The following is a 16,117-nucleotide window of genomic DNA, read 5'->3' on the forward strand; positions in this document are numbered from 1 at the left end:
AAAAGAAAAGCACCTTCACATCAATCAAAAAGAAATGCTAGCAGTAATAAATGCTATTATAGCTTTCAAGAACTTTCTACAACCAGGTCAACTATTGATAAGAACGGACAACACCACAGTTATGTGGTACATAAACAAGCAGGGATGAACACATTCTTACCCCCTATGCAGACTGGCCATGTCACTTTGGAACATGGCCATGGACTTACAAATGGAACTACAAGCACAGTACTTGCCAGGCAAGGAAAACACGCTGGCAGACAATCTAAGCAGGAATATGACAGATCCACACGAGTGGAAGTTGCATCCAAAAGTTTTTACAGAAATAATCCAAGAATGGGGAAGGCCAGACATAGATCTATTTGCCTCCCACAAAAATCATCAATTGACAAAATTCTGCTCAAGGATCTTCCATCCAAAGGCCTGGAGAGTGGACGCTCTCTTTCAGCTGGACATCAATGACAGTTTATGCCTTCCCACCTCTTCCTCTGCTGCCCAAAGTTCTATTGAAGACCAGAGCAGACAGACCAAAGATGATCCTTATTGCTCCGGACTGGCCAAGGCAACACTGGTACCCACTCCTGAGGAGCCTGACTCATTCCCCACCATGGACCCTGCCTCTAATGCCTCTTCTTCTGACTCAACACAGCTTCAAAACTCTTCACAGTCAGCTAAAAACACTCAATCTAGCCGCATGGAAGATTCCTTAGCATCACAGCAGGCCCTACTCTCCAAGGAGGTGCAGAATGTCATTTTGGAGGCCAGAAGGCCATCAACTAGAAAAGCTTACTCCGCAAAATGGAAACGTTTTTGTGCCTGGAATGAGAAAAAGGGCCAGGACCCTCGAAAACTGAATTTACCTCAAATACTACAATATTTGACTGAACTGCTAAGCAGTGGACTTTCTTTCTCCTCCATCAAAATCCATGTTTCAGCCATTTCTGCAGAATACAACACTGATCCACCTTTATTCTCTCACCCTCTCTTAAGACACTTTCTCAGAGGGGCTAAGAATTTAAGACCTCCAAGGAAACAACCAATACCTGCTTGGGATCTTAATTCCATTTTGGAAAAACTGACCCTGCCTCCTTTTGACCCAGCTGCTTCATCAGATTTGCAATATTTGTCCTGGAAAACAGCTTTCCTTCTGGCTATCACCTCAGCTCGTAGAGTTTCAGAATTACAGGCTCTCATGGCTGTCCAGCCTTTTGTCATCTTCCATCAGGACAGAGTTTCCTTAGGAACCAACCCGTCCTTTATGCCTAAAGTGGTATCCAGGGTAGCTTTAAATCAGGCTATACATTTACCTACTTTTTATCCTAATCCTCAAAACAAAGGGGAGAGATTACTACATTTCTTGGACATCCACAGACAACTGCGTTATTATCTGGACAGAACAAAGCCTTTCAGAAAATTAGAACAGCTCTTTGTGGCCTATGCAGTAGGAGCTCAAGGAAAGCCAATTTCCAAACAAACAATTTCAAAATGGATAGCCCACTGCATACGCTTTTGCTATTCATTTCATGGCAAAACTCTACCTACAGGCATTAGAACTCATTCCACCAGGGCCACTGCCACCTCTGCAGCCTTCCTCAGAGGAGTTCCTACCAAGGATATTTTGGAAGCAGCCACTTGGAGTTCTGGACATATCTTCTCCATGCACTGCAACCTACCATTATACTCCAAATCTAGAGCAGGCTTTGCCACTGCAGTCTTGCAGGGCATTTTGGCTCCTCCTAGTTCCACCTAGTACCTACCACCCCTTTCTTAGCTTTGGGATTCTACCCATCTGTTATGACTGCAGCTGTATGCACGATGAACATAGTACAGTTTTGTACCTACCATAAATGTAGATGTTCGAGTGCTAATACAGCTGCAGTCCAGGTTTCCCTCCCTCCTTCCCCTCTAGGGGCATTCTTTTATGGTGTATTTGCTTGCAACTACTGTTTTTTGATTATATTGCATTGCATTATTGCCTAATTTTATATATTGCCTTCCTTCTGGGGGCACCTGACATCTGGGGCAAGAAAAACTGAAGAAAATGGCGTTGGCTGGTTCCTTTATACCCCTGTCACACTGACGTCAGGGAAGAAGCGACGACAACCGACGCCGGACCTAGACTTTGGAATTCGGCCGACCGAGGACCCGCCTGACGGCAGGAGAACCCATCTGTTATGACTGCAGCTGTATTAGCACTCGAACATCTACATTTATGGTAGGTACAAAACTGTACTTTACCCTCCCTCCAGCCCCCTGAGTTCTCTTGACTCTACCTTTTTTCTTGTTTGTTATATTTATTTTTTATGGTGTATTTGCTTTTTGTTGGGGGAGTACCATACCATATAATTGCTTCCTATTGTGGTGGCACCTGACATCTGGGGCAAGAAAAACTGATGTAATGGCATCGGCTACATGTTTTATACCCCTCACAACCTGATGTCATGGAAGAGGAGACAGCATCTGACGCAGAAATCCGAAGACTCTGGTATTCAGTCCGGCTGAGGGCTACCGGCAGGCAGATAACCCAAATGTGATGACTGCAACAGTGAGCACACTTGAGCATCTACATTTATGGTAAGTGTACACAACTGTACTTTTTGGCGTTATTGACCCCAAAGGTATTGGATCAGTTGGACAGAAAAACAAGAGAAATGCTTCACACTTCCTTAAATGATGCAAAAAAAAAAATCAGTGTATACCAAGATTGTATGTTCCACGCTCTGAAGGAGGTGTGGGCCATCTTGAATTGATCACATGTATAGAACTGTAATTGTGTGTGCCTGCCTACATATCTACTGGCCTCGTCAGATCTAGACATGGTGAAGGTTCATCAACATGAGGAGTGGAAGTCTAGGGTCATCTCTCTGCCTAGTTTAGCAGAAGCATTCAGGTGGAAAACAGGAGCGGAAATCAAACCAAAAGTAGATAAAAACTGGGCAGCAATTGAATGTTCCAAAAAATAAAAAAAAGTATATAAGGAGATGGATCAGATAAGAAGGAAAGAAATGTGGAAAAGACATAAATACAGTGGTAAGTATAGAGATCTCTTGAAACAACCTTATGTTGATCAGGATTTGATGCAGGAGTGGTTAAGGAGAGGTAAGTTGAAACCAAAGGATGAAAAGTTAATAAAGGCAGCACAGGACAGTGGACTTCATGCATAAGTTCATGAAATTACTATGATCTGAAGTAGTTAACTTCATTTGGTCTGCAACCTGTGGGTATCGGATCTGTCCTCGGATCCGAGCCGGCAGCTTAACCTAGCTAAAAGATCCGAGCTCCTAGCTCCTCCCCTACCCATAATCCTCTGTTACACATCCCCCATCCTCAGATCTAGTTTGCCGCGGCTTATAGCAGCTTCTAGAGACGAGCTCTTAGGCGTGGGTGAGAGTTTTCCAGTTTTAAAAAACTACCTTTAAAAATCGTTTTTTCTAAAATTTCTTTGGGATGTGTGCATTGTTTAGCCCCCTTTATTGGCTAATATATTTAGCGTATTTTTGTTGTGGTAATTTTACTACAAAGTTACTTCAATTCCCTCCCCCTAGTGCGTGAGTGTGTGGTGTGATGGCTTTAGGACCTAAAGCCATTTTTTCTAAATGCACTGAGTGTGGTCATAAGCTGTCCCCAGCCGATGGCCACACTTAGTGCTTTATTTGCCTGGGGTTGGCCCATTTATCTGCCAGCTGCCAGGTTTGTGCAGCTTTCAACCCCTGGGCTGTCAGGGATAGAAAGAACAAGCTAATCCTGGCGGGAATGTTGCCCCCTGATTCGTCTTCCTCCTCTCCCTCTAAGGCACAGGTCGCAGCTGTGGCTCCCGTGCCTTCCATTCCCCCTCCCTTGTTGGGGACTCATACTCCCTCTGCTTCTCAGGGTGAGGGGGACTCTTCTTCCTCTTCAAAAGAAAAAAGGAGAGATAAGGACCGGCACAGGCATAAAAGGTGGGTTGAGTCCCATCCCTCAGCCCCGCCAGCGAAGGTAGCTAGTCCCGCTAAGAGGGCCTCTGGTTCTCCTCATTCTCGGCTCTGTTCTCCTTGCTTTTCCCCGGAGCCGGAGGAGGAGTACCAATCTCCCTCGAAGCGGCCCTCCAGGCCCACCTCTACGACTACCTCCAGATCCACCAGAAGCTTGACCGATGCTGATTTGGACCAGATGATGCGTCGTTTCCTGCAGGCTCAAATGTAGATGGGGGTGCTCCAGCCTCCCCTCCTCCGAGGGGGAGCTCGGCCCCTTTCTTTACCCCGATTGCTCCTTCTCCGACCCGGTTTAGGGTTTCGGAGTCTTCGGATCTGTGCCGTTTCGGACCCGGGGAACCGTCGGTGCTGACAGTCTTGATGACTTCAACGCCGACAATGCCCTCGAGCGTGTCTGATCCTAGCTCTCTGGGCCAAGAGCCGAGCGTCGGATCCGTGGGGGGAACTGTGTCTTCGGTGCCTTTTAGGTCAGAGCACACTTCCCTCTACTTCGGCTCCGCCGATTCCTGCATCGGAGCCAAGGGGGCTGCTCTCGGAGCCTGGAGAGAGCGGTTCGCCCTCGGCGTTTGATGTAGTGGAGAGTGCTGTCGAGAACTTCCAGATCTCCGGTCCGGGCTGCAGATCCATCCGTCACCCCTGCGCATTTGGGCCTGTCCTCCGTCATCCGGCCACAGGGACAGCCTGCATCGGCACTCCACTTGGTTCCCTTAGAGGAATAAGACCCCGTGGGTGAGCTCTCCTCGGATAGCCCCACCGAGGAGGTTCCTCACAAACGGAAGTGCAAAAGGAGGCACCTGGACTCCCCCGACTCCCTCACAGAGGACACAGACTTGGAGGAAGGGGAAGGTTCCCCAAGGTCACCCCCTGAGGATGTTTCCTTTGGGGACATCATGGAAATTTTGCGAATCAGAGGAGGGTGGTCTGCCCAAAAACCTTCCTCGGACGAGTCTGTATTCCTGGAGGCGTTTGATGCAGGCCCGTCTACTTCGTGGATGTCCCCCCCGGCTGACCCCCTGGTGGACTTAATTACCACCAGGGCTTGGAAGGAGCCGGACACCATTGAGCCAATTCCCAGAAGACCAGACAAGATACTTAGTCCCCCTTCTGATAGTCTGGCATGGTCTAAAGCTTCTCCAGTGGATGCCATGGTGGTGGCGGCTGCCACCAAGAAGGAGCTAGCTCAGGAGAGTTTCTTGGTCCACCCCCCAGATAAGGAATCTCTGACATTGGACAGCATTTGAAAGCGGATGTTTGCTTCAGCTACCTTCTCTGTAAGGGCACTGAACTATATGGCACACGTCATCAGACTCCAACGAGACTTGATTAAGGAATACGCTGGAGACCCCCGGAGACCATGACGGCCGAGGACAAACGCACTTTCTCATTTCGCATGGTCACTGTGAAATCTATTACTAACACATCTATGCGGCTACTCTCCCATGCACGAAGGGAGCGGCTAGAGCCAGCGGAGCAGGCATTGCTCTGCGGTGCCATGCCTGGCTTCGCCTTTGCAATTTTGAGAAACCCTTAAAGGCGTCCCTTGTGAATGCGCACCCTTTGACGGTTCTACGCTTTTTGGCAAGATTGTCCGCGACATGCTTGTCCGAAGCGAGAAAGACGGGAGGATGCTGTCTGCCGTCGGGATCCGCTTCTCTAATCCCCAACAGTTCTCTTCAAGGAACCAGAGGGGACAAAAGAAGATGTGGTTCCGGAAATCACAGCAGTCCCATCCCGCTTAGGACCCCTCGTCATTCAGAGGCAGAGGAGGACAAGGTGGACGCCGGCCCAGAGGCAGAGGGGGGGCCGAGGAATCTCGGGTCTCGAGAACCTTTCTCAGAGAGGCCCGCGCAACAGCCCTGAGGGCTTACCCGACTGTCCCTCTCTGGAGGCAGTTTGGGGGCGTCTGTCAGAGCACCTCCAAACTTGGGAGTCCTTTACTACAGATCGGTGGGTGCTCTGAATTATATCCAGAGGTTATTCCATTCCCTTTCTGAGTCTTCCCCCTCCTATGAAACGCCTCCCCGATGTCCCACCCGATCAAAGGGAGGCGGCAGCTTCAGAAATTTCGAAACTATTAGAAAAAAGAGCCATCCAGCACGTCCCCCCAGGCCAGTCCGGATTGGGAAATTACTCCAGGTTCTTTTTAGTGCCAAAAAAGATGGGGGACTTGAGGCCTATCCTAGACCTCTCATCTCTAAACCTGTTCATTCCCAAAGAAAAATTCCGGATGGTCACTCTGGAATTTATAGAGGCCAAGATAGATAGACGCCACTGCAAGGCCTTTCTAACAACAGACAGGTTGCGCAGCTGGTCTCTTCATGTTTTGGCAATTTTCCAGTCCCCAGCCCCACCTGTGGAATTAGTCCTAGAGCTTTGGGCTCCATGGCAGCAGCCATCGGTCTGTCGCCCTTTGTGCGACTGCGCATGAGAATTCTTCAGTGGACTCTTCAGGTCCAATGGTCACTTTTACTGCACCCGTTGAATACCCCAATTCCCTTGAGCAGGGTTCAAGGACTCCCTTCTCTGGTGGCTTCACACCCAGGAGCTGCGAGAGGCGAGACCGTTTGTCATGTCTCAACCCCAAGTCACGTTGACCACGGATGCTTCTCGCCTTGGGTGGGGGGTCATGCTATGGGCAGAACCGTCCAAGGCATGTGGGCTCCCTCGGAGACCGTTCTGCATATCAGTGTTCTGGAGATGAGGGCGGTGCTTCTGGCGTTGCAAGCCCTACAAGACCTTCTTCCTCCGGGAACTATTGCAATTCAGACAGACAAACATGGCTGTAGCCTGGTACATCAACAAACAGGGAGGAACCAGATCTTATCCCCTTTGCCAAGAGGCTATGAGAGTTTGGGAATGGGCAATCTCCACCAACCGCTTTCTGGTAGCAATGCACATTCCGGGCCTGACCAACATCCTAGCGGACAAGCTAAGTTGCTTGATCCTCACACCGTACGAGTGGTCTCTAAACCCGTTAGTAGCGAAACAAATCTTCCTCAAATGGGGTCTACCTTGCTGCGATCTTTTTGCTTCTCCGTCAAACACAAAGTTCAGAGAATTTTTCGCTCTAATTCCCCCAATAGGGGAGAGCCCCAGAGACGCTCTGGTTCATGCTTGGCCCCCCGGTCTCCTTTATGCTTATCCCCCACTTCCGCTCATGACGAAGTTCCTGCAGAAAGCCCATCGGTTGGGGAGCAAGATAATCCTCATAGCCCCATTCTGGGCTCACCAGATCTGGTTCCCTTACCTACGGTCTCAGTGTAGTTCCTCCTTGGATCTTCGATCCCATTCCGGATCTAATTTCTCATCCTGCGGGATTACAACCCCCAAACCTGGGCGACCTCAAGCTCATGGCTTGGCTGATCCAGTGAAAGCTATTCTGGTAGCAGCACACAAACCATCTACCAGAAAAATCTACAGTAGTAAATGGAAACGTTTTTCCATCTGGGCCAAAGACAGGGACTTAGACCCCTTTACTGTCCCTATTCCAATGATTCTTGATTTTCTGTCCCATATCTTTCATCAGGGAACCAGTGCATCTACGGTTAAAGTACAGTTGGCAGCCATCTCTCATTTTTATGTTTGGGATGATGTAGGATCACTGGCTTCCACCAGGATTTGAAAAACTTAAAATGCGCCTTTCTGTTAAAACCGCCAGTTAAGTCTGCGGTCCCACCATGGGACTTAACATTGGTCCTACAAGCTTTGACGGGCCCTCTTTGCAAGCTGGCTGCTTCTGCTCAATTGAAATTTTTATCTTGGAAAACAGCCTTCCTGATTGCAATAACTTCAGCCAGGAGAGTGTCTGAGCTTCAAGCCCTCTGTATGAAACCCCCTTACCTAATATTTCATAAGGACAGAGTTTCTCTCAGGACTAATCCTTCCTTCCTCCTTAAAGTAGCCTCTGAGTCAAATATTAATCAGTCTATTAAATTGCCAGTGTTTTTCCCCAATTTCCAGAACAAAGGGGAATATACATTACACAAATTGGATGTACATAGACAACTGCGTTTTTTATTTGCACAGGACAGCAACCAACCGCAAATCTGATTAATTGTTTGTGTCCTTTGCCAAGTCTTCTTTAGGTAAACCTATTACCAAAGTTACATTAGCCAACTGGATTTCACAATGCATCATTCAGGCCTATTTAGCTTCAAACAAACCGGTACCTTTGGGAATCCATGCTCATTCAACCCAATCCATAGCTACCTCTGCAGCGTTCTGGTCTAGAGTCCCTATAGATGACATATGTTCAGCAGCTACTTGGTCCTCCTCTCATACATTCATTTCTCATTATAAATTTGATATGATATCCAGGAGTAGGGCTTCCTTTGGCTCCCCTGTACTCCGGAATATTCTTCCTTGAGGGCCGCCCAATGTTTCTAGGTAGCTGGGGACTCTGTCCCACAGGTTGCAGGCCAAATTAAGTTAACTACTTCAGATAAAGAAGTTATGTGCTCACCATCCGCCCAATGTTTCTAGGTAGCTGGGGACTCTGTCCCACAGGTTGCAGGCCAAATTAAGTTAACTACTTCAGATAAAGAAGTTATGTGCTCACCATAACGTTCCATCTGAGTAGGTAACTTCATTTGTCTGCAACCGACCCCCCCCACTCCATTCCCCCTAACCAGTTTCGTGCTTCTTAACCATGGGATAGGATTGCTCATTCTGTTAGGCAGTAGGTTACTGGCCTTTTTCGAGGGTCTTGTGGAGTCTTTATAGGCAAACTCGATCTGAGGATGGGGGATGTGTAGCATTGGATTATGGGTAGGGGGAGGAGCTAGGAGCTCGGATCTTTTAGCTAGGTAAAGCTGCCTGCACGGATCCGATACCCACAGGTTGCAGACAAATGAAGTTACCTACTCAGATGGAACTTTATGGTGAGTACATAACTTCTTTTTCATTGAACATGTGGGAGAAAGAGACAGATGTAGATTCTGTTGGGAGAAAGAATTGGAAAGTGTCTCGCACCTTGTTGCTGGGTGTGTTATACTCATGGCACAGGGCCTGTAAACTGAGCAATAATATGGCAAGATTGTCGCATTGGGGATTGCGCAAACATTACAATACAAAGTAGCTGAGAAGCATTGGAAACCTGAACCATAAAGTATTACATTGAATGATGATGTTTATCACATGGGATTACACATTACCAACAATTCAAAAAATAGATGCTAGAAAATTATAGTAGTCCATGAAAAAAAGACAAAAGTGGCATTCATCATTGCATTTGATAGGTGTAGCAATTTCAGCGTCTCACATGCAGACAGACACAGTCATCAACTATCAGGATTTGCAGGCAGAAACAAGAGCAGTGTGGAAGAAATGTACCCAGATAGTTGCAATAGTAGAAGGAGCAGTGGTCTAATAAATAACCTAGTTGTATTTAGATATGCTACCAGTGAGTTGTAGGAGTCAGTTCTGGGCACATTGCAAAGAGCGGTTTTGGGTAACATCAAAGATTGAAACAATAGTAATTTCATAAACTTTAATTTTACAAAGACTTAGGAAGGGGTCTATTCCTCCATCATGGTAGAGAGAAATTAAACTGACTTTACCTTGAACATCCAGCAGTCTAATATTCCTTTCCTGTCTAGATCTGCATGTGCTACTCAAGGAGTGGGCTGCTTGGGCAATTAGGGTGACAGAATTGCATCATTTTGTGTTCTGTTGGTACTGTTCTCTCACTCTGCTCCTGGCACTCCAGTCCAGGTGTGATATAGCACATTTTCCTTCTCTTTAACAGCCACTTCCACTTTCAGCTAAATATTTTGTCTCAAGGTTATTGTGGTCCAAGTTTAGCATGTTGTACATGCCTTCACTCAACCTCAGTTGCTATTTTGTCAGACTTTCCAGAATCCTTTCTTAGAATCTTTGTCCAGTCCATCGCTGTTGTGCCTGTTTTTGTGACAAACTTTAAGTGTTTTGCCTTTGCTTTCTATCAATAATCAAGCCCTCTGTCAACCCATTTCTTCCCTTTGTGCTAGAACAAGAGACAACCAAGAGGGGCTGTCACTTTGGCAGCCATCATGGATTGTTCAAAATTTTCCATGTTGTACTAACCTCACAACACATGTCAAAGATTTGGCATTCAGTGGGCATCAACAAGGGCATGTCAGTTACTTCCATGAATGATGCAGCTTCTCAGGACAGCCCTTCCTTCCTGTTGCCTTGAGGCCAGTGCTTCAGTGGGGTCTTCAGTCCCTGCTAGGGATTCAACTACAATAGTGTATACCCTGGGCGTGCACTTCCATACCCTTCCCATGGGGAGACAAAGGAACATCTCTGCTCTCCCCAGACTAGCTCCTGCAGTTATCAGAATCACTAATAAAAAAAAAACTGTTGTCATCTGAATCATACAGGGCTTTACCCTTATATGCCATTGGAGCTATGTCTGAAGGGATTGATCCCCTTATCTTTTCTCTCCAGAACTGAGACATCCTGTAATGCCCTTGTCACTTTGCTTATTCCTAGCATAATCGCTCACACCAGAGTACTGTTTGTATTGCTGTTCAGCCGCAAAGCAGTCTACTTCCTTAGTCTTAGGCCTGTCTTTCCCATTGCATTTTTCATTTTAGCTGCCTATATTGGTCCAAATTACAGGTATTGGTAAAGTACGGGTAGGCCACTTGTGTAATTCAGATAAGGTAATCTGTATCCCAGTTATAAAATTGGATTGCGTTTATTCTGACCTCGCAGTTGTGCTTGCTGCTTCCTGGAATTTGTCTTTCAAGAAGACATACAGCTTTTCTTTCAGGTTTCTCTCCATAAATTGACTGTTGTCCTACTTCTGCTGTGAAGCATGCACTTTAAAAGAAATTGTTACTGGTGTAAGTACCTGTTAGTTCCTGTGTCTTCAGTTAGGCTTAGTTAATGGATTCATCTGGATGCATTTCACTGTACATTATATTTAACACAGTAACAGCACTGTATTTGACTAACTCTTGTTACAGGATGGAGAAGACTTGATGGATGAGAGTGTACTGAAATTCTACACACAGCAGTGGGAAGATTACAGGTTTTCAAGCAAAGTGTTGAATGGAATTTGTGCCTACCTCAACAGACACTGGGTTCGTCGTGAATGTGATGAGGGTCGCAAAGGAATCTATGAAATTTATTCAGTAAGAGATTTATAAACATAAGATTATTTTGATTATTAAATGTTTGAATTTTGGTACATAGTATGAAGTGAAATTAATACAATAGGAAAGGTGTTGACTTGTTTTTTTCTTCACCTGTTTAAATTACTGTTTATCACCAGGTTTGGCAGCATTTTTCTTTTCATATTTACTATTGGTACATGTAAGCAGACATCCACTGCTGTCTTTTTGTATCACCTGCATGAGCATCTGTTTTTGTATTTTGATATATGCACGCAAGTGTTCTGTAAACTCGCACACTGCTTTACAGTTTTGTTGAAGTTCTCAATTTTGAATTCTCTTTTGTAAGTGATAAAATCGGCATTCATCAGGCCCATCATTGAGTACAGTGCCCCCTTTGTTATATACCTAGCATGGCATATCCAGCAACTGGAACATCCACAGAGGTTCCTCAGTAAAAGAATACAGGGCATAAGTAATATTTCCTATGCAGACTGCCTCAAGGCCCTATTCCTGTATTCTGTCTCCTACAGGCTTTTGAGGGGGGAGATCTTTGCCTGGCATACAGGGCATTGTCAGACCTGACTGTGATGGACCCCCTGGATATCCACAAAACAAACAGCACCACAATTACCCATTCTAAACACTTAAACCTTGCCTGTGATATAAATAGGACATTCTGGAGAGAGAGGTATGTATCTCAGAGACTACCCCATCTATGGAACAAGCTGCCCATCCATGTGAAGCAGAGTTCCTCCCTAACCCAATTCAAGTGCAACTTGGACAGTTGGATGGGAAACTGGAAATTCATCCCTGGTTTGGCATCTGTGTCTCTAATGGACACAGGTAACCTGTAAATGGTTAATCTCCCAGGCCCATGCTTAAACTGATCAAGGTTAGCAGGACTTGTCCTTGTGGTTGTTGGCATAGTAAACAAATATAAACATATAAAAGATTTTATGTGCATCACTTGTGATAAGTTTACTCATCTTCATTTGTGTCTTGGGTTTATGCCACAGCTGTTAGAATAGTTTAGCTCAACACTTTTCCACCCCCCGTAACACCCATTGTCCATTTTTTTTTCTCCACTGCAAAAAAAAAAAAAAAAAAAAGTTGGTTTGAAGCATTTACAGAATGCAGTTTATACCCCTTTTTCTGTTATTCACCTGTTTCTTTTCCCTTTACAATATTTTTTTTCTGCAATGATTTCTTCTTTTTCTGACAACAGTTTTAGCCTTCTTTAAACAGACTTTTGTCAGGCAAATTTAGTTTGTAGCAGTCGTATCAAGTTATTTTATTGACCACAGCACAACTTATTGCAGTGCTTAGATTATGTTCAGTTGCCGGAGACTAAGCATCCTAGTAGGGACACACTAACAAACGATGTTCATCGTGCTATGCTGCTGCAGTCATCACACTTGGGTTATCCTGCCGTCAGGCGGTCCTGCAGTCGGCCTGAATTCCAAAGCCTTGGTCCGGCGTCAGTTGTCGTCACTTCTTCCCTGACGTCAGTGCTGCAGGGGTATAAAAGAGGCAGCCGATGCCATTTTCTTCAGTCTTTCTTGCCGCACAGTGCCCGAAGCAGAAGCAGTTCGCAAGTGCCGGTCGGCCAGCTCCTGAGATTTCCGAACAGAATTTCAGCCGAAGTCTTCTATAAAGCTAAGTACCCCGTTGGTGAAAGTTTTCTTGCCTCAGACCGATGTCAGACAAAGTTAATAATTGTATTTCTTGTGGGAAGCAAGTACCTCATAAGGATTTTCATTCTTATTGTATTCCTTGCCTAGGCCCAGACCACGACGTTTCTGGTTGTTGGTTTTGCGCTAGGTTCAATAAACACACTATTAAGCGTCGGGCTGACACTGCCCAACATTATTTTGGCAGAAAATTCAACTACATTATGTCGTCGGAACCTCCGACAACCGCTATGTTTAAAAAAAAAACCGCAAGGACAAAGACAGGCAGCCTAGACCTAGACCAGATACCGAGGTCTCGGTTAGGCCTGCCGCCGGATCTTCAGTGAGGCGCCTACGCAGCCCCTGACTATCGCAGATTTAGAAATTTAGAAAATATGACTGCCTCTCAGTCAGAATCTACTGGGCCACTGGAGCCGGTTCCTACTCAACTCGCGGACGCCAGCACTGGCGGTGATCCGGAGACTATGGACAGGCCTTCGGTTTCAGAAGGCGTCTTTAAACCGACAACTCTCTCCGTTAAGTCATACGCTAAACTTCCAAAGGCTAAGAAACCGGGTCCACAGACTCCCACACAGGCCCCTATGCCTAAAAAACAGATGCTCAAAATGGCGGAGGACCTGATTACCCTTATCAGAGGTTCCTAGCCCCCTCCTGACAAAAGGCCTCGACTGGAGGAAAATGTACCTCCTTCTGACCAGGAATCCATTTCCTCAGCAGATTCTGAGGAACAGGATTACCCCTTCTCTCTCTATGAAGACTCAGATGCTGAGGAGTCTATTCTCTCTGTCCCCCCCCCCCCGAAGACTTCTCTTTTGGGGAAACCCTGCACACCATGAGAGAGCATTTCCACTGGGAAAGACAAGATTACTCTGACTCCAAGAAAAGACTCTGTGAGTTTCTTCCTCTACCTCAGCATAGACCCCTAGCCATTCCTCCTGTTTAGACATTCTGGATGATGTCTACACTGAATCCAGGCTAAATCCAGATTCCTTACCTCCAGCACCACCTAAACCAGACAGATACTATCGAGTCCCTGACTCTCACAAGTTTTTATGTAAAAGCCCTGCTGCAAACCCAGAAACCATCTCCCAGGGTCCCAAAGGGGTTAAGGCCTCTACTGCTAAGACTCCTCTACCTGCGGAAAGAGATTCCAGGGCATTAGAAAGATGGGGGAAAAAAGTGTATACCTCTGCCACTTTGGCCATGAGGGCATTAAACTGCCAATTCCACATGATTAAATACCAGCAGTACTTGCTTACTCAGTTAAAACAGAAAATGATCCCTCAAAACAGATCAACTAGATTTCAAAGGGATGCAAGATTTGTTGCATGCAGCAGAACAAGTGGGAAAACATTCCTTGCAGTGTGGTTTTGATTCTTTGGAGGCCTCATGCAGAGCAGCAGTCACAGGGTCAGTAATACGTAGACATGCTTGGCTAAAAGAGCAGACCTTACCAGAACATGTCAAAGCAAAGTTACTGGATGCTCCACTGCAAAATGATGCGTTATTTGGTGTCAAAGAAGATGGAAGAAAAGGCAAAATCAATGCAAACAGTTAAAGATTTTTTACAGGTACATCCTCCTCGCTTCAGCAGAAACTGGCCATCAAAAAACTGGTCCTTTCCTGCTTCAGACAGACCCCAAAGGGGCAGGTACAGACGCCCTAGGGGCAGAGGCCAGGCACAAGGTACCTTCAGGCCTAGACAATGGCAAGCAACAACTCAGCGGGGGAGACGACAGATCTCAACCCTTCAGAAAACAAACTCAATGACTTTCATCTTTGCCTGCTAAGCAAAATTGCCCAGGCAGCACCTCTAGGAGGAAAACTGGCTCTTTTTCCACAAAACTGGCACATCATAACAAAGGACAAATGGGTTCTGGATATTATTACCCGAGGCTACAGATTTCATTTTCACACTTTACCACGGAGGAGAGGCATGCCAAATCTGCCAACAAACCAATGGGCAGAGGCATAAAAGCAAATTTCAGCTCTCATGAACATGAAAGCAATTCAAAAGGTACCTGCAAAAGAGCAAGGTCAAGGATTTTACACAAGCCTGTTTCTAGTACCAAGAAAGGACAAAGCCTGGAGACCCATCTTAGACCTTTCAATTCTAAACACGTACCTGGACATTCCCAAATTCAAAATGCTCACACTACAGCAGCTTCTTCCCATGCTGGGCAAGGAGTCTTGGTTGGTAACGTTGGACCTCCAAGAGGCATACCTGCATGTCCCTATCAGACAAGATTGCAGAAGATACCTCAGATTTTTGGCAGGCACAACGCATTATCAATTCTCTGCATTGCCCTTTGGCTTATCTACTGCGCCCAGAGTATTCACGAAATGCCTGGCATCAGTAATTGCATACTGCAGACAGCGAGGAATACAAATTTATCCATATCTGGACTGCTTGATCCAAGCAGACAGCAAAGACATCCTACTACAGCATCTAGCATTTGTAACAAAGATGCTAAGTTGCCTAGGGTACACAGTAAACAAAAAGAAGTCAAAACTAATACCCTCACAAGAAATAATTTTCCTGGATGCCAGCTTGAATACAACGGCCCAGATGGCTTACTTCACACCAGACAAGCAAAAACAACTGGCTCAGTACTTCAAACAGATGGCAACTTCTACCCAGCTCACTGCAAGGAAATTCCTGCAGGCATTGGGGTACATGGCATCCTGCATTCAACTAATTGCATATGCAAGGCTGCATATGAGAAAACTACATTGGTACCTAAAAAGTGTATGGTCCCAACACAGACGCAGCCTCGAAGCAAGTATAACTCTCATTCCCTGCCTTCAAAAAGAATTTCTATGGTGGGCTCAAGCATGCCAAGCAAACAAGGGCCTTCATTTTGTCTAACCTCCAGCACACCAAACCTTGACAACAGATTCATCAGACTACGCCTGGGGTGCACACATGGCAGGACAATGCATACAGGGCAAATGGTCTGCAAACCAAAGGCAACTACACATCAATCAAAAGGAGATGCTAGCTGTAAAAAATGCACTAACAGCCTTCAAGGACCTCTTGCATCCAGGACAACTTCTAATAAGGACAGACAACACCACAGTAATGTGGTACATAAACAAACAAGGAGGAACGCACTCCTACCCAGTATGCAGACAGGCAGTGGACTTTTGGAACACAGCATTAACTTACCAAGTACAACTGCAAGCACAATTCCTGCCAGGAAAAGAAAACATTTTGGCAGACAAATTAAGCAGAATTTTGACAGACCCTCACGAGTGGAGACTACACCCACAAGTATTCTCAATGATAACTCAACGGTGGGGACCACCAGACATAGATCTGTTTGCCTCAACCCACAATTGCCAGCTACAA

At 46.0% G+C, this 16,117-nt stretch overlaps 1 protein-coding gene across 2 annotated transcripts in view; it reads left to right on the forward strand.

The window, feature by feature from the left end:
• The window catches only part of CUL1 (cullin 1), a 3,347,782-nt gene that overhangs the window by 385,396 nt on the left and 2,946,269 nt on the right, over window positions 1–16,117 (forward strand). For both annotated transcript variants that reach the window (XM_044064870.1, XM_044064871.1), the window contains exon 4: window positions 10,925–11,092. In XM_044064870.1, coding sequence (XP_043920805.1) covers window positions 10,925–11,092 — 168 coding nt within the window. The remainder of the gene's footprint in view (window positions 1–10,924; window positions 11,093–16,117) is intronic.

Source organism: Protopterus annectens, chromosome 3.part0 (assembly GCF_019279795.1).
Source record: "Protopterus annectens isolate FY-2018-M chromosome 3.part0, PAN1.0, whole genome shotgun sequence".
Taxonomy (NCBI): domain Eukaryota; kingdom Metazoa; phylum Chordata; order Ceratodontiformes; family Protopteridae; genus Protopterus; species Protopterus annectens.